General features: G+C 53.7%; 1 protein-coding gene across 5 annotated transcripts in view; it reads right to left on the bottom strand.

Moving 5' to 3' along the window:
• The window catches only part of FMNL3 (formin like 3), a 59,103-nt gene that overhangs the window by 12,856 nt on the left and 27,604 nt on the right, over positions 1 to 18,643 (bottom strand). For 3 of the 5 annotated variants that reach the window (XM_041735765.1, XM_041735764.1, XM_041735763.1), the window contains exons 2-6: positions 9,307 to 9,390; positions 7,050 to 7,130; positions 6,693 to 6,769; positions 3,540 to 3,623; positions 555 to 707 (exon numbers count right to left, since the gene is read on the bottom strand). In XM_041735765.1, the coding sequence (XP_041591699.1) occupies positions 555 to 707; positions 3,540 to 3,623; positions 6,693 to 6,769; positions 7,050 to 7,130; positions 9,307 to 9,390 (479 nt within the window). The remainder of the gene's footprint in view (positions 1 to 554; positions 708 to 3,539; positions 3,624 to 6,692; positions 6,770 to 7,049; positions 7,131 to 9,306; positions 9,391 to 18,643) is intronic. The other 2 variants (XM_041735767.1, XM_041735766.1) reach the window with 1 other exon arrangement.

Genomic DNA, 18,643 nt, shown 5'->3' on the forward strand with positions numbered 1-18,643 from the left:
CTGCCTCCGGGCAGGACGGCTCCTAAAATACTGCAAAAAAAAAAACAAAAAACAAAAAAAAAACTGAACATAAGGCACGCTGGGAGAGAAAAGTCCTAAAGGAAGAAGTGAAAGGAAGGTGAGCAGCGGGCAGGGCAGGTGGGAGCTCGTCTTGGAGCAGCCAATGGGCAGAACACAGAGCCAGAGGGCAGCAGACCTGAGGGCAGGAGCTGGATGGCCTGGTGGAGACCAGGGAGCTGGGTGAGGCCAGGCTTGCCCAAGAGGCCGGAAGGAAGGGCAGAAGGAAAAAGTGGAATGGAGGGAGCCCCGAGAGGGGGAGCCCCAGATGGCATGGGCCCCCCCCGAGGGCGGTATACTTACCCAGGACAGATTGCTGGGCAGAATCAGGGAGACAGAGGGGACAGACCAGAGACAGACTGGCAGGCAGAGGGCAAGAGAGCTGAGCCTAGAAGCAAGAGTGGAGGGAGAAGCAATGAGCATCCCCACTGTCACCCCGGACCTGGACCGGGGGGGCCAGGGCAGGAGGCAGGCGGGCAGAGCAAGAGCACACGTACCGGAGCACAGACTGGCGCGCAGAGCGAGCGAGGCTGTTGGTGAAGGGGGCTGACAGGGCGCTGGGTGGCTGCAGGTCCTCGATGGACCTGCTCCAGGACCGGAGCTTGTCAAATGCACCATCGTCGCCACTCTCCAGACCCTCAAAGTCAAACCTGGAGCAGGAAAGGACACACAAGCGCACACACACAGAGGAGAAATTCAGTGCTAAGCCCCCGGACTGGCCCACCCCCACCCTTTAGACCTTGAGGGCAATAAGAAGCGAGGAGGGCAAGAAGAGAAAGCGGAACTGGGCAGCACAGACAGCAACCAGGAGGGGGCCTGCGGGGATGGGACGCTGACAGAGGTGCGCTGCTCTAGGAGCGCCAGGGTTGCTGGCAGTCTTTCTGCACACCCCGCCTTAGAGGGGACACCTCAGAAGCTACGGCTCCCCGTGGAGAATGTGCCCTCGTGGAAGGGTGGGGGGGACAGGCCAACGCAGGTCTTGCTAGTTGGCAAATGGCAGTGGCCAAAGGGGCCTCTCAGTGCTGGCTGGCTCTGGGTTTGGCTCATGAAGGTAGGTCTGAATGAAGGGAATGGGGGTCCCAGCCAACCTGGAGGGGGACAGTCCACTATGGTCAGGAGTGCCACGCTCCCTTCCCAGCACTGGGTTTTAATGCCGGGGGACGGCTAGGCTTTCTGGCAGAGAGGCTCCTTGGGCTTTAGCTTCCCCAGGGGAAGAAATCACAGGTTGAGGGTGTGTGGACTGCGGTCCTGAGTCCCCACAGGAGTTGGGATGGTTTCTCTGTCACTTTGCACTTCCGTGACCGCCACCAGCAGTTTGGGAGTGTGGCCAGGGCAAGGAGGACAGCTCGAGATCACAAGCCCACAGGGCACTGTCCTTGAGGAAGGCCCACATCAGGATATACCTGCTCTGAGAAGCCAGCCCCAGTCTTCTTTCCCGTCCTCTTCCCCCAAGTAGGCCATTAAGGACCCAACAAGCCTCTCCTACGGGCTCCTCCCCCGAGGAACGTTCTGCTCGGACATTCATAGCCCCAGGATGAAAGGCACAGAGGCCAAGGCTTTCTGAAATAGGAAATGGTATCTGCAGATGACTGAATGTTCCAAAGGGGCTGGGGCAGGCTGCAGTCCTGATGAACAGCTGCTTCACGGGGGGCTCTCTAGTAAACAGTGGAGGAGGCTCCCCGACAGGGAAGCTTGCCAGTGGCTTCCCTCAATCAGTAAGAGTATTCCCTAGCCCCGCTACAAGCAGTTTACAAATAAATGCCTTCACCCAAACTCTATTTGGCTTCACCCCCTTTCCTTTCAACCTTTCCCAAAACACACTTTCTCTTCCCTTCACACCCTCTCTGCACCCTGAATCTTTCTTTCAGAAACAGAGTCGAAAGCACTGCTGTGGACACCACAGTACTGAGGATCGAGTGTATTTTGGTTTTGAGCAGCTGGGATTTGTTTGCCTTTCGAATGAGATAGGCTTATTTGGAAAAAATGATCTACATCTTTTTACTATAAAAGCTCTGAATTTTTTAAAAAATCACTTCAGCGAATGTTTTTCATTTCTTTCTATAAAAAGAGTAGTTTTTAAAGGGATAGGAGGCTCACGAGGCATGAATTCTGCAGGGATGGGAATGGGGAGTCGGCCACTCTTGGTTTTTAACAGGGGATGACCTGGAAAAAAGGGACGGGCCAAACCTAGGAGAGGTGTTAGTTCGAAGCCCTCAAGAGATTAGACTGAAGATCTGCTGGACAAAGGAGAACAGCCACGTGGCAAGGACAGTAACAACAACAGTGAAAGCCTAGGTTAGGACTGAGTCCCAGAACTGAGGAGTTCCCCAGGACTTGGGACTTTTGGTGCTAATATTGGGGAAAGTCATGGCCCAGCTGGGGTGACTGGTCACTGCCTTAAGGGCTGCCTTAAGTCTCGGCTAGAAGTCTGACGAATTTATCGGTCATCACATGAATGGTCAGTATAACCCCTCTTTCCAAATATTCTAGTAATTATGGTAGGTTACATCACCTTGAATAATAGTAACGAACAATAAAGTAGCTAGTGCAGTATAGACTTACTACGTTCCAAATACTACTAAGTACTTTGCACAAATCATCATCTCAACCTTGCAACAACTCTGAAACATGGATCCCCTCTTATAAAACAGGATGCCAATGTGCCTGAGGTCACCCAGGGAATAAAAGACATACCTGAGACCCACAGCCAGCTCTGTGGTTGTCATAGTTGAAAGCACTCCTTCTTTTCACTAACTCATGTTGCCTTTTCATCTGTACTCGTGTGCTTAGGGCTCCCTCCACCACCTCAAGTGCTTTTATAAAGGCTCCAGGGGCACCTGGGTGGCTCAGCAGTTGAGCGCCTGCCTTCGGCCCAGGGCGTGATCCTGAAGTCCGGGGATCGAGTCCCATATAGGGCTTCCCGCAGGGAGCCTGCTTCTCCCTTGGCCTGGGTCTCTGCCTCTCTCTGTGTGTCTCTCATGAATAAATAAATAAAATCTTAAAAAAAAAAAAAAAAAGGCTCCAAATACTTCATTTTCAACCTGGGCCAAAGGTTATGACCACTGTTCCTAGGGCTCCTTAGCGATGACTTGGGGGAACCGTCTCACATCTGGAGACCCAAAGGAGATTCTTAAAGACTCAACTCTCTCCAAAGGCAAATGAATCCCACCAGGTGTCTCTTCTAGGAGCCAGGACACTTCCTTGGACTGCTCTCAGCCTGGTCTGGATCCTTTGGGTTCTAATCCTGAGATCCCTTTCCATGTCCCTCTCCTTCTGCTCCCCAAAATGTAGCTTCTACTCTGGCCACCTGGCATTCGTCACAGATCCCAGACATCTCCTGGGCTGTGTGTCCACTCCCACACCACTGCCTTGGCCTCCCATTCCCATCTTCAGCCCTGCAGTCTCACCCTTCCTCAGCAAATCAGAATGGGACTGTGTCCTCCCTTGCCAGTCCCCAACCCTAGCCCCAGGGTGGTACTCACATGACGGAACATTGGGCAAAGGACAGGTAATCCACCAGCACGTCCAGGCCTTTGTTTTCATCATTCAGAAATTCCCGCACCCACCTGCAAATAAAGGAAACATAGTGGAGGGGTCTGCCAAAGCGAGTCGAGGGGGAGAAGGGTGAGGGGCCTCTGACCCCACCGGCTCCTGCATCCTCTGAAACTCAGCACCAGGAGCGCCGGGGTTGCTGGCAGTCTTTCTGGGAAAGACTTTTTTGGGAAAATTCTATGGTTCAAAACCCACGGCAGACCTACCCATGGTCACACCACCTCCACTGGTCCGGGAGCCAGGGATGGGGAAAGGCACAAGGCCTTCTAATACCATGTCAGCCACACAAGCTTTCAGAAACCCTCCCCTAAGTGGCCAGGGCCCTGGCTCGGTCATTTTCTGTGCCCTTGGTGTCTAACACAACGCCAAGTGCACTGACCCTGCTTGATGTTCACTGGCAGGACTGCGGGGAGGTGGGGAGGTTTATCAAGAGCGTTCACCGCCGGCGCTGTGCACGGCTGTGCCCGAGAAGGGCTAGCTCGTCTCCAACTGGACTCAAGCCTCGGTCAAAAGACAGGCGGGAAGGGTCAAGGAGAGCTCTGGAACACAGACATGGTGGGCCAAAGGGCCCTTCCACCATGTTCAAGACAAGACAGTTGGGCCACAGCGAGCAAAGGAGGATATGTGGGAATTCTGTGTCTGCTCAGGGTAAGCCGGGAGGCCAGGGAGAGGGTGGGGAACAGTCAGTCACTCGAGGAACTCCAGAACGGCCGTGACGCCTCAGAGCCAGACGGAGGACTCAGGCCCCTTCAGCCAGCGAGGCAGGCGGTGGACAGCAAAGACCCTGCAGACAATGGCCGCGGGCACTTCCCCCTTCTGCCTTCTGGGCTCTTGGCCTGAGCATCCCTGGAAGGAAGTTCAAGAGCCCATCCCAGGACTGTTCCAGAACAGGTTCATTCCTCGGCACAGAGAAACCTAAACCTCTCAGGCTAAACCCCTGGCTCTCCTCAGTGCTCTGCTCCTTTGGCCGTCCGGGGTCTTCACAGGCCGGCGGCACCCAGAAGCCCTGCGGGGCCGCCCTCCCGCGGCTGCAGCACCGGCGCCATGTTTGCTGGCCACACCCTGGGCCGCGGTGCGGTGCGGTGCGAGGCTGGGCCGGAGGCTGGGCCGGAGCACCAGGCCCGGGGAGGCTTGACACCGGAGCTGCCTGAAGTTAGCTTCCTCTCAGGGGGCCGACAGGCCTCCCGTTTCCTGTCTGTCTGCTCTCCAGCTCCCCTCCCCCTTCTCATTTCCTGTCTGAGTCTACACTGCTATTTTCGGGATCTTGACACTTTGAGGAGAGGTTAAAGGGCAGTTGGGCAGGCAGAGAAACCAATCCACGCCAGAGAGCGGAGGCCCTGGTGAGGCCCTGGAGCCCCGCGTCCAGCGGCCCGCTCCGGGGCTCGGTTCCCGCTGGGCTGCCCCTGCACACCGGCCTCGGCCTCGGCTGTGCCAGAAGCGGGATCCCCCTCCCCCCTCCCCGCCTTGCCCTGGGCTCCGACCACCCCGGAGCACCCACACCCCAGCCTGACAGCCGGACAAACTCTTCCAGCCAGAAATCTGGGAAGGAGCCTGGTCCTCCCACGTAACTACCCAGAGAAGCCACAGTTCAGGACAGGAGCCCCTAACATGCCAGACACCGAGCTGTTTCCTGGGAACCAAGGACCAGGTCCGGGCCTCTGACTGGGGTGCCAACTGCCCAGAGGCCCGAGCCTGGGAACCGTGCTGCTCTGCCCCCAGCTCCTGGCCACTGGCCAGAAAGGCGGGCACCAGGCAGAAGGAAGGGGTGAGCGGAGGGCAGTGCGCCCGGCTCCGCGGCCCTCTCCTGAGAAGAACCGGGCCCATCCTCATGCAGCAAGACTAAGAGGAGGGCCTGAGAGAGAAGGGAGGGGAGCAGAAGGCCGTGGGGGTGGCGTGCAGGACGGGAGCTGCCCCCCCTTGCAGGCTAGCTGACGAGGCCCTGCCACTCCTTCTGTGAGGATTCTCCAAATCCAGCTGGAGGCTCGGGTTCACGTTTGCTAGCATGTCAGCTTTCACTCTGCTTCACAGACGAGGTGTGGAAGCCAATCTGGCCACCAAGCACAGCTGCGAGGCCAGGAACCGTCCCTTTCCTGTTCTCTCCCGCGCCATCCGCCGCCCCCCTCCCTGACTGCTGCAGCAGCTGGCTGCAACCAGGTAAGCCTCTCTGAGGGCCCCAGGCAGGCTCAGCCCGGCGTGGACGAGCGGCGGCTGCCGTGGGCAGGAGGGAAAGGCAGATGATGTCACTCGGCTCTTTCCACCCCTGCTTTCAGGAAGCCCGGGACCCTGGGGATGGCACCTGCCCAGCCACCCCCGCCCCACCCCGGGCTCGACGCCTCTGTCGCGCAAGCTCTCCGTATCTGTGCCAGGATAGCAGCCCTGCCCGCAGTTCTCCATCAGGCTTTCCTCACTTTGTGTACGCTCCCTCTGTCTGTCTGTCTGTCTCACTTCCACTACACATACTCTGACTGGTTACAGGTTCATAAAACTGAGACCACGGGCGTCTTTCACTGTACCTCACGCATCCGCCTTCAGCCCGTTCCCCACTCAGACCCACGCAGTCCCTGGGAACCCTGTCCACAGGTTGGCAGTGACCAAGGTCTGTAGGTACGGAAGACGTTCAGTTCCTGGCCCCCACTGCCTTACTTCTACTTGCTTGGTACTCTGGGAAGCCGCCTCTGCTCGTGAACTAAGACGGTCTTGTAATCAAGAAAATCATCTTTGGGGCACCAAACAGTCCGGGAACCAGGTCTCAGCTCCCCGATGTAATATGCTCCCCCATCCCCAGCATTCTCCGGGCCTCCCTTGGCCCAGCCCCAGGCCACAGTAGACTCTAGTCTCAGCTGCTATGGGAATGTCTTCTCCTTAAAGCCACAGGCTGAAGACCCCAGGAGAGGCCCCACGCTTGCCAGCAGCATCCAGTCAGCAGCTGGCAGAGCTGAAAGGGAGAAAAGCCAGAAAAAGAACAGTCTGAAGCTCTGGGGAACCAAAAGCCATTTAGGGGGCAACGGTGCCTCCTGACAGGGAGATAAACAAGCAACCCATCCTCCGAGGACACCGGATCCTGATGGCCGATTCTGACTCACCCAATGTGGTTGGTACGAAGTGAGATCTCCAGCTCCCTCAGTACTTTGGTTGACTCCTGCACTCTCCTCCTGAACTTCTGTAAACACGGAATTTCCTGTCACTATTGGAGGCCCCCCGATCCAACTTAATAGTACAAACGAAAAGGGCAGAAAAGGGAAGGGACGCAAGAGGGCAGTTATAAGCCTTTCCCTCTGTTGGTAGCCAGCCACTCCAGGCCCATGGCCTCAGAACCCAGACACCCAACTCCCATTGCTCAGAAGCAGATGTCCCCCCCACAAGTCAAAGGGTCTGCCCCCCCCAAATCCCGCAGGACTATAAGGGGCAGCAAGGTGGGTCCTCCCTGCCTCACACTTCACCTTCCGAGTTACACTGGGGTCCAAGAAGCTCTGGAGTTTCTGGATGTAAGTGTGGGGAGGATTCTTCACCTGGAACCGTTCCTGTAAGGGAAACACGTGTGTGTGCACAGACACCCAGAGTTCTGAGGAGAGGGTTGAGGGAGCCGAACACTCGTGGTGTTCAGTGTGAGGGGATTCAGACTCCTCAAGTTGTCGGCTGGCCCGTAACACCATCCAAAGCACAGGTCCTCTTCCTTGCCTGATTTTCAGGTGCTCCCCATCTACCGCCATCTTCCCCTTCTCTCATTAGTGATCTCTGAGCCTAAAATATTTTCCTATGTTGAAAATTATTTTAAGAGCCTGCGGCTTGCTAAGATGTGGGGATGGAAGAGCTGGGCACAGTGCTCAAAATAAAGATACAACTGAGAAATGGTGTCTACTGCCTAGCTGACTGATGGACCGGGATTCACAGGGCTGTGGAGCGGGGAGCTAGGCCTCGCAGAGTGCAGCCTCCTCAGCCGTGAACCCAGACTTGGGCTTCAGGCTACATATTTAGGGCTGCAGACACACTTTCTGTTCCTTGCCCAGGCCCCAGGCTCCAACAGTCCAGGCAACCTCAAATGCTGAACCTGCTTTCAGCGAGGTCATCCCTCGATCCCCTTCCACGGAGGGCAAAGGACTGTGTCCTCCCCATTTTGGTCCAACCCCCACCTCAGACCCAAGAGAAAACTCAGGGGAAACTCTTAAGCATCCTGGTCCCTCTAGGGCCTTCACAACTAAGATAGCTGAAGAGTTGCTGGGTGGGGGGACTGCCGAGGGTCCAGGTGGAATGATCTAAGGTGAGGACATAACCTAGACACAAAAGGAAAGAAAAAAGAAAGGCTTGAGAAACACTCGAAATTACGTGACCTAGAAAAGACTGAGAGATTATCAATTAAAGAAACTCAGCATCAGGGATGCCTAGGTGGCTCAGTGGTTGAGCATCCGCCTTTGGTTCAGGGTGTGATCCTGGAGTCCCCAGATCGAGTCCCACATCGGGCTCCCTGCATGGAGCCTGCTTCTCCTCCCTCTGCCTGTGTCTCTGCCTCTCATTGTGTCTCTCATGAATAAATAAATAAAATCTTAAAAAAAATAAAAAGAAAAGAAACTCAGCATCAACAGGCTACTGTTCTGCAACCCCCAGGCGGGGGCTCACCATGCTTGCCAGCTCTGCTTATGCAGAGCACAAGGAAACAGGCCCTCGGTGGAGAGGAGGGGACCTGGACTAGGAGCTCGGGAGCGTCATTCTACCCAAGGTCAAGCAGCTTGATCTCGGAGGCAGTGGAACGTCACAGGCAGCACAGATGGAGTCGGCTCCACCGCCCCGGCTCGTGTCAGGCAAGGCACCGAGCCTCGAGTTTTTCATCCATTAAATGTAAAAAGCACCTTCCTTGGGGGGTTTATGAGGATTAAATGAGATATTTCAGTATATGTGAAGTCCTTGGTCCACAGCAAGTACTTCTTGAAAAGAAATAATACATTCGTGACAGCTCCACCGCGAAGTACTGGGTAAGCACACTGACCACACGCTGTGCCAGAGGCTTCCACACCTCCCAAGAGGTAAGGAAGTAAAAGCGGACTCTCCTCGCCGTGCAGACAGGCCTGAGTTCAGAAACTCATGACTTGTGAAATTCAAACGTGTGCAGGGGCAAGAGCCAAGCCATGGGTGCTGGTTCTCGGTTCTGAGCTAAGTAATAATCCCTCCCCTCTCTTCAGCTGGAAACACTATTCATGTAGGGAGAGCTTCCAGTCCTCCTGTTTTGAGATTTGGGAACAGAGGACTAGGGGACTGGGTCTTCTCGTTCACAGAGGCCGGCAAAGAATGAGAAAACCCCTATGTGCCAGGGCCGGGGCAGAGAGAGAAGGAAACACCCCTTTGGTCTATGCTGCAGGCAGAGGCCTTACCCTGGGGAAGGGCAGGAACAGGCTCTGCCCGGAGAGTGCCCAACACCCCTGCAGCCAGCCAGCCACCCAGCCCTTCCCAGACTTCTTTCAGGCTACCGCTCATCAGGAAGAAATCAAGACAGCTCTTTGCAGGAGTTAAAGGGGGACTTGGCCTACCAGCCCTGCCTCTGTTAAAGACAGTCCTCTTGGAACAGGAAGTAAGCAGGGGCTAAGGCCAAGGCCAGGCTAGGGTTTCTCAAAGGATCCCAGGGCTGCGGTCAGTGGCTTTGGCCCTGCTGCCTTGCCCAGCCCAAAACACAACCCCTACTCCTGGACCTTGCCCCAAACCCCATACCTGGTCACAGATCAGATCCCACTTCTTCTCATTGTCATACTGCCGCAGGAGCCGGGCCTTGTCGGGAGGCAGGTTCATGGAGCTCTGAGGAGAGAACCTGAGTCAACCAGGGCTGAAAGCTCCCCGCACCCAGAAGAGAGAAAGGGAGAGCGCACATACCTTTCCCCTCCCGGCCCTCGGCTTCACCCTGACACTCTGGCTGAGAAGGAAGGTTCAGAGAGGTGGGACAGTCCTTCTGCCTCCCCTTCATATTTGGTTCAGTTTGGTCGAGCAATGTTTTCCAATTTTGTGAGTCGAGATTAACTTTATTTTTAATGAAAACAAATAGATTAAAATAAAAGAGGCTAGAAGATCCTAGAAATCACTACAAGTAGGAAGTATAATGTTTCATGAAGCTTTTGTTTCTTTTGCATTTTAAGTATATGTGTACACATGTGTACACACACAAGTCCTGCCATAAAATGTGTTTCTTAACATGGGACAGGGCAAAAAAGTTGGAAAGCCACCCGTTTACAAGAGCAACTTTCAACCTGCTTTTCCCCCACGGCCTGAGGGATGCACGGCCTTCCCACATCATACTCAACCACAGGTGAATCCTGAGCCAGCCACAGCCTGTGTAGACGCTACAAATCTAGCCCTTCGCCCCATATCAGGATACAAATACATGAGAAGGACATCAGCATAAAGATAAAGGCTCACTTTTTAAAGGAAATAATTTATCAGATTTCAGTACTTTAATTATTAGTAGCACGTCACTTTGACTTACTTCCTAATTAATTAAAACACAGTAAAGTGTTCCAGGGTTGGAACTGAAAGACACTCTAACCTAGAATGCAGAAGGACAGTCCAGGAGTCATTTTATTTTGCTCACTACTGTTTTCAGAATGAATAAAGAAATAAAAGTGGGTACGAGCAAGGGAAGTCAAGGTGCCCATGGGCTAGCCCTACCCAAGCCAGCAGCCCTCCCTTCCCCTCCTCTATCCCCACCCACCCAAGCTTCTCTTCTCTCCAGTGTGGCTGCCTTTGTTGTAGCTCTTGCCTCTAAAGGCAGATCCCTGTACCTGCCCCTCACCCCATACTCCTGAATCAAGCATGTTCTCCTACCTGAAGTATCATAGCTGTCTGATTTTTTTTTTTAATTTTTATTTATTTATGATAGTCACAGAGAGAGAGAGAGAGAGGCAGAGACACAGGCGGAGGAAGAAGCAGGCTCCATGCACCGGGAGCCCGATGTGGGATTCGATCCCGGGTCTCCAGGATCGCGCCCTAGGCCAAAGGCAGGCGCCAAACCGCTGCGCCACCCAGGGATCCCCTCATAGCTGTCTGATAACCCACGTGACTTCCCACGAATCCAGCCTCTTCCCCCAGCACGCTGCAGGCCACCTGGAAGGCCTTCCTCTCATCTTTCTCTCCCTTACCTACAGCTCCATGTCCTGCTCTAACTCCCTGGTCACCTAAGTACGGCCGTTGGGTTTATATCTACCCACTCCTTGACATCGTCATCCCTGGGGACACGAATTGTGTGCATGGGATTAAACTAGTTGTACACTCATCTAGCCCCTCACAGACTATCTATTTGTATGGTCTCCAACCCCTGATGATGTCTAATACTGTGATAGGCACCTAGTGGACAGTAAGTGGACAATAAAGCTAAGGTTAAGGCATCTTGATTCTGAGTAACGGGCCAAGCTCTGCTGGAAACCTGGTCACTATGGCTCTAAAGAGGAGTATGGCTGGGATTTCTGCTCAGTGCTTAGGGAAGAGAAGAACAGAAGGGGAAGAGGATCACCCATCACACCGCCTTTTCAGTTTCTGCGGCCCTGAGAGCCTGCCTGAAGCCCTGCAGGAAAGAGGGGCTAATCAAGTCCCCCCACACTTGCTGATGCAGTAGGGATGGCTGGCTGGGCAAATACAATCCCGAATGTTCTCTCTGAAACTACTTGGCTGAGGGCCATTCTCAGCATGTCTGTGTGGAGAGGAGCCCAGGGACAGGAGACTACAACAAAACAGGGACCCAAAAGTTGAAGGTGAGCGCAGACCAAGTTCTCCTTCCTAACCACAGCCAGGCTGCTCTGCTAGCTGAGCCCAAGTGAGACCTCAGGCCTGCTTCTGGCTCTCCGCACATCTCGAGCCCTTCATGTCTTCTGCCCATTTCTCCCAAGTCTGTGCCATGGAAATAGAAAATAGTTGTCTCCCCTGGAAGAAAGTGACAGGCAGAGAAGGGTGGGGGGTGGCTGTCGCTACCGTGGCAAACATCACATCCTGTCTACACCAACTTCCTCAGCCACCCACTAATCAGCTGCTGCAGCCTCATGCTTCCCCACCAGGTGAACTGGGAAGAAAATGTCTGGTGCCCTGGGGACTTTGAAGGTGGAACAAAGTCACCCCCTTTAGGAACCCTAGTCTAAGAGCATGGAAGAGGTACATCAGGGTTCAAAACTCTAGATGCCCCAGAGAGATCCCCCGCTCCCAGGAGTATGGACAGGGGCAGCAGAAGCATGAATCAGCTCAGACCACAAGCCCGCAACCTCCAGTCTAAAGATCTAGGCAGCACTTTCTGTTTCTCTGTTTCTTTGGGGCCCAAGTGTGACGGGGAAGGAAGTGGGTATGGGGGGAACTCCCCCAGCCTCTAGCACCCTCCCAAGAGACTGACTGGTCCCCGACTGCAGGGTGGAAGCCACCCGCCCGGGTTTCTCTCCTTGCCACACAAGGGCATTAGGGCTTCTGCAGCCACCTGATGATGTGCGCGAGTCCAGCAGGGCTCCGACGTCCCGAGGAAGGACACCTTCCTGCGTTCTGGGCACAGCCAAGGGACACACCCGACGCGTGCCGGTCTCAGTCAAAGGTGTGTTTCCTTGACGTTTTTGTTCAGTGGTTCCACAGAGACGGTGACCTCTCCTGGGTTTATATCCAAGAAGCTCGGCTAAGTTCTTGCTAGCTCCTTCCCTAAACCCTTGCAGAACAGGAAGGGGGTGCAGCTGTCTTGGAGCAGAGGCCCTGAATGTGGAGTCAGGGAGACCAAGATCAACACTGGGCTCTTCAGAGCTCATCCATAATATGGAGATAATCTCGCTACTTCACAGGGTTTTATGAGGATTAAATGATAAATATTTTATAGCCGTACGTGTCTGGGACGCTGTGGGTGTTCTTCAGTTTCCTTCCCCTTCCTCCTGAAAATCCCGTGTGATGTTCTGACACCCCGAGGACCCCTCTTGCTTCTGAGTTGCCTCTGTCTCTGCCTCTGTCCCCCCTTCAGAGCTGCTTCTCGACCACTCAGGACACAGCCATCCTTTGCACCTGCCCCCACCCCTCACCACCCCCCCATCAACCCTAAGACTAGGAGACAATTAAATACCAACATCCTTGAGGAGCGAGACCCCGGAGGGATGGGAGGAGACAGGGAAGATGAACTCACATTGAGGAACCAGCCAGAAATCTAATAATAAAAACCTATAACGGGAAGCAGCAGAAAGGGGTGGGCCTGACGCTTCTCCAGCAAGGCTGTCCTGGTTTATTGCCAGTTTGAGGTCAGGCGTGGAGCCCTGCTCAGTGCCTAACCCCTTCCTGGGTTCTGGGGGAGCAAGTCTTCCTCGCTCCCCACCTGACTCCTGTCAGCCCCCCCCCTCCGGTGAGGCCAAGGAGGAGGGAGGTGGCTGTGGTCACAGAGGTTCCCTTCCCTTTCCTGCTCTGTACCCCTGGCCAGTTAGCCCCTCCTCACTTCCTTCCCATCGCAGGGGAAGGGAAATGCCGGTGGGGTTGGAGTTTCCTTCGAAGGTGTGGGTTCTGCTCTGGGACTCACCCCTGACTCTGTCCATCTCCTTGGGCCGGGCCTGGGGAAAACCCAGCCAACAGAAATAGGAACCACCAAAAACTCCCAACTATTTCTGTTGGTCGCAGTCAATCCCCATGAATCTTAGGAACAGAGAACGCTGGCATAGCTCCTCTGAGCGGCGGGAGAGGGATTCTGAAACTTTCCCTCGAAGGGGATTCTGGAGGCTTTAGGGAAGGCGGGCAGGGACTGTTTATTCTGAGCAAATACAGAATGTGAGTTGGTTTTCTTAGTGTTTTCCCCCTTGGAACTGTCTCCCCACCAAGACCATTGTGGCTGACACTTCCCCCACGTGGGGAAGGCCCAGTCCCCCGTGCTCAGCCCACAGGGGTGGGGAGCCTGGGAAGCTGAACCTAGAACTTCCCCAGAGACCAAATGAGGCACCGTCCTGGGCACCACATGCTGCAGAACGCCTGGCCACAGCAGCCAACGAGTCCTCTCGGGCACCCCGGCTCAGCCCATTGTACAGATGGACAGAGGTGGAAGGTGGGGAGGAGGCACGAGGTTCGGGCGCCGGAGGCCGTTGCAGGAGGAGCCGCGCTCCCGCCCTGCGTTCCCGCCCTGCGTTCCCTCACAACCCAACATCCCTGCCCAAGTCAACAGCAAAGCAAGCAACCCCAGGCACAATGGCCCGGCCCGGCTGCCAAAAGGACAGAGCGCCGGGAGGGGCCCAGCCTGCCCTCCACGTATCTCTACTGGTGGGCAGTAGGCACAGCTGTGGCCAGCTGGCCATTGCTCCCGAAGGGCAAGAGCCCAGGGAGGTAGGAGGTACCAGCTCCTGCCGCCTCGGCCCCCTTGGCGGCCACCGCCAGCCCCGCTGCAGTAGCAGCTCCCAGACAATGAGAGTTATTTTCAGCCAGCGCTTTAACGCAAGCCAGCTGGCCGGGGTGCAGGGCGGGAGCCCTCCGCCCAGCCCGCCCAGCCCGCCCAGACGGCAGCCGCTGGCCCAGCCCACGGCCTACGCTGCCGCCTCTGCGTCACTGTTTATCTCCTTTCAGCACAGCTCCTCCTCACTGCCCACCACCCCCAAACTAGAACCCTGTCCAAAGGAAATCAAAAAAATCAGAGGGTTTGATCAAAGATCCAAGAGCTAAAATTCAGAAGGGCCGGGGCCGGGAAGCAGAGCACCCCCCAAACACCCCCACTCTTTCCCCCGAGTCCCGTGACTGGCGGGAGTAGTGCAGGGGAGGAAACGGAATGGATAGGAGGCCAGGTCTCACTGCGGCCCCCACGGGCCCAGGCCACGCCTGGCTTTGCTGCCAACCAGGAGATGAAGCTCAGCACGGCTCTCCTGGCCTACCTCCCTCGCATCCTTCTTTCTAGACCTTAGGTTTGGAGACGATCACTTGAGACAGCCTGGAATGAGCCAGAGCCAACTGTGAAAGGTTCCAGGAGAAGAACCGTATCCTGGGGCAGAAAGGCAATCACAAGACAGTTGGGTGTAGGACACTTAGCTGGAGGGCGAGGTGGCCCTCCCCATCCGTGATGGACTGGGGGCAAGCGCTCCACTCAGCCCCCTGCACGTTGGAGAATTCAAGGATAGGAAGGGGTGGGCTCCAGGCCTCCAGCCCTGGTGCTGCCAAACCCCACGGTTCCCCTCTGTTCCTCATCTCCCTCCGGCCACAACCCCCTTGCACAGGAGCTCTGGTGTTCAACATAACTCTAGCCACACACAGTTTCATCTAGGCCTGGGCTGCCCTGTTACACTCATGGGAAAGTTGCTGGGGTACCTCATGACAGCAGACATCGGAAAAGTGGGTGCGCCCTGACTTCAGAGTCTGTCGTGGTTAGGTCTAGCTTGCTGCTTTTGTTTACTTGGAGCTAATCACTCTGGGGACAAACTGCCAGAGGAAAGCCAGCTTTCACAGGCTCAGAGCCCTGTCTGGAGAACGTGCTTCTGTGGTCACCAATGACTCTATAACCAGAAATGACTTGCTGAGCAGTCATGGGCCAAGTCCCTGAACAGTCTGGAGGAAAAAGCGATGGATTCACCAGATGTCTCAGGCTGAGCTCTGCAACCTACACCAGGGAAGTCAGATGAAGGAGAGGCCCTAGAAGGCCAGCATCAATCAAAGAGGTAGTTTTTTTCCAAATACAACTGTACCCCCAGAGGCCTCTTCTTCACCCTGGAGGACCCTTCCATTGGATCCTGAAAAGGCAAAGGAAGTTGGTCATCTCCCCAATGCCAGCAAACCCTCCAGTTCTACCTCTGCCACACTGTCGGCCTCATACCTGGTATCAGATAACCTCTGTAGGTAAGGGGCCCCTATATGCCAGCTCAGGGACATCCCTTCTGGCCTACTCGGTCAAGAAGCACAGGAGCTCAGATAGAGGAACTCAAGGTAGCTGTTCCCAACTGAGCCCCCAGGCCCTAGCTAAAAAGCCACTGCCACAGCAACTTGATCTGTCTGCTGGCTCCTCAGCCCCTCCTCGCGGTTAGCCAGACCCACACACTCCCCAGTTACGCAGAATGGAAACTATTCTGCTGGGGGCAGCCGGATTTCCAAAGCTAAGGAGGCTTGGGGCAGAGCCTCACATTCTCCCTGTGGCCAACCAAGGTCCCCACTTCTCCTCATATTCTCCCCTCCTGCTTGGGGAGCCCTGAGAGGCAGTGCTACCTCTCAGAGGACACAATGTTTCTGCGGTTACATCACCCAAAGGTTTTCCTCTCTCCCCCAAGACCACAGCCTATTGCTTACTGAGACCCTATACGTGTCCCTCCCAGGGCCTCTCATCCATACCCTCCCTTCCAGTCTCACTGTCACCATTAAGTAGACCCTCATTGTTTGCTCCTAACACTCTGGGATAAACTTCCAGCTAGCATCCCTATTTCCAGCCCTCCCTTCCTTCCTACCGGCACATGGATGAAATGTCTCAACTTCTCAGCACCTAAGATAAATCATGTCTCTTTTCAATTCAGAAATCTTCTCTGATTCCTTATCATTTACACACACACACATACACACACACACACACACACACACACACACAACCCTGCACTCCTTGGCCTGCTCTTCTTAGCATCTTTTTTTTTTTTTAAAGATTTTATTTATTTATTCACAAGAGACACACACACACAAAGAGAGAGAGAGAGAGAGACAGAGACAGAGACAGAGAGAGAGAGAGAGAAGTAGAGACACAGAGGGAGAAGCAGGCTCCATGCAGGGAGCCTGATGTGGGACTTGATCCTGGGACTCCAGGATCACGCCCTGAGCCGAAGGCAGGCACTACACCACTGAGCCACCCAGGGATCCCCTCTTCTTAGCATCTTAAAATAAGAAAGAGCTTCAAAGGTAAGACTGTCTCCCAGGTTGGCCCCTGCGTCTCTGACCAGCCTTGTTCTCTTTGGGACTCTCTTCTGGAATAGCCACTCTTGCCACAGGAGTTGCTTGTAATTGATGTTTCCCCAAATCTCCCAAATCCCTATCTATTACTGACTCAAAATCCATCAGTTCGGTGACAACTCAACCTAAAATAATCAGCCCCTCTTCTGAGCTCCAAAGCCTAATCATATGTGAAGAATGGTATCGCAGGGACCTTGGTATTCCCCACCTTCTTCTCAACTTCCTTAGCAATGAACCCCAATGTTCAGTTGAGCACTTGGCAGCTAATGTATTTCTCACCTTCCCTTGCATTTAGGTATGGCTGTGTAGCCATGTGGGACATAAACAGAAGTAGTGTGTACGATTTCTGAGAAGTGTCATTAAAAGGAGGGAGCACACCCTTCTTTCCCCCTTTCCACTTCCAGCTGGTTGAAATGCGGAGGTAATGGCTGGAACTTCAACAGCTATTCTGAACCATGAAGTAACCTTGGAAATGAAGTCCAGATGGATGAAGCAACAAGAAGGAAAGTACCTGGTCACTGATACCATGGACCTCAACCCAAATTAAATGTGTTCCATACAGTGTCTTTCATGGGGATGTTTCCTCTGTTCACAACTAGAACATGAATTCCTTGAGGGTAGGGACCATGCCTTATCCCTTCTTGAATCGTGTACAGGTGCTTAATAAGTAACTGCTCCTGCTACTACCTCTTCTACCACCAAGTTCTTTTTTGACCTCTCTTTATTTTTGGAGGGGATTATCCAACTCCTCACTGTTGTCCTTTCTATTTCTGGCCTCTCTCTCAGGTAATCTGCTTTATCTACTGTAGCCCAAATCACTTTCTTTACATGTTGTGTCTCCCTCAGCAAACTCCCACTCCTCATTCTGAGTTTCAAGTCTGTCCTTCAGTTCATGCCATAAATCTGAGCCACTCCCCTGCCCTTCTCTTTAATCAGACTCATCCTAGAGCCTCCTAGACCATACGCTCCCAAGCACAGGGATGACTACCAGATTATTTAACACTGTAGTGCTCAATAAAGATTGGGCAGGTTGAATTTCCCCATACAGATACTCCTCTTCCTCCTATGCTTAAGTGTTCTGCTCCATGACACCCTAGAGAGATCATTCCCAACTGTCAGCAAGGCCTCTCCAATTCAAAATAGGTGATCTAGCAAATCTTTCATAAGTTAGAGTGGCAAGATTCACACCCCCCCCCCCCAACAGTATCTCCACACATTTACCAATGCCTTCAAAACTACGTTCAAAGAGCTGTGACTTATGGCTAATGTCGCCTCACCTTTTCTTGGACACCCACTAAATATCCTATCACAACCTCAGAGTGTACTTAAACAGCAGTGACTGATGAGCCACACTGCTCTGGCAGGAATCCTGACTCTACCACTTTCTAGTTATGTGGCCTTGGGAGAATTATTTAATCTCTGTGAGTCTCAGTGTCCTTATCTGTAAAGTGGAGGTAGAAATAGTATCTCCTTTTTAGGGTTGTTATGATGATTAAATACGTTAACATATGTAAAGTATTTATTTGTTTATTTATGTATTTAGTCTATGTAACACATTTATTTTATTTTTTTAAAGATTTTATTTATTTATTCATGAAAGACAGAGAGAGAGAGAGAAAGAGGCAGAGACACAGGCAGAGGGAGAAGCAGGCTCCATGCAGGGAGCCTGATGTGGGACTCAATCCCGGGACTCCAGGATCACCACCTGAGCTGAAGGCAGGCGCTAAACCACTGAGCCACCCAGGGATCCCCTATGTAAAGCATTTAAATCAGAACCTAGGTAGTAAATGTTACATATAATGCTAGCTATGCTCTTTGTTGGGATTTTTCATTCAACATTTAGCTGGAAAACAACTATATGCCAAGCACTAAGTTAGGAGCTGGGCATATAAAAATAAATAGGGCAGGATCCCTACATTCAGGAAGTTTATATCCAGAGGGCAAGGTGATAAGCAGACCATGGGTCAGTGTAAGCAGTGCTGCTGTGAGAGAGCTACACATGGCACCGTGCAAGCCTGGGGAGGCAACATCTAATTGGACAGAGAAACCAAGGAAGGTTTCCTGGAAGAGATCCTGTAGGATTTGGTCTTGGGACACTTGGGTGGCTCAGTGGTTGAGTGTCTGCCTTCAGCTCAGGGCGTGATCCTGGTGTCTTGGGATTGAT

This window comes from Vulpes lagopus, chromosome 21 (genome assembly GCF_018345385.1).
Source record: "Vulpes lagopus strain Blue_001 chromosome 21, ASM1834538v1, whole genome shotgun sequence".
NCBI lineage: Eukaryota > Metazoa > Chordata > Mammalia > Carnivora > Canidae > Vulpes > Vulpes lagopus.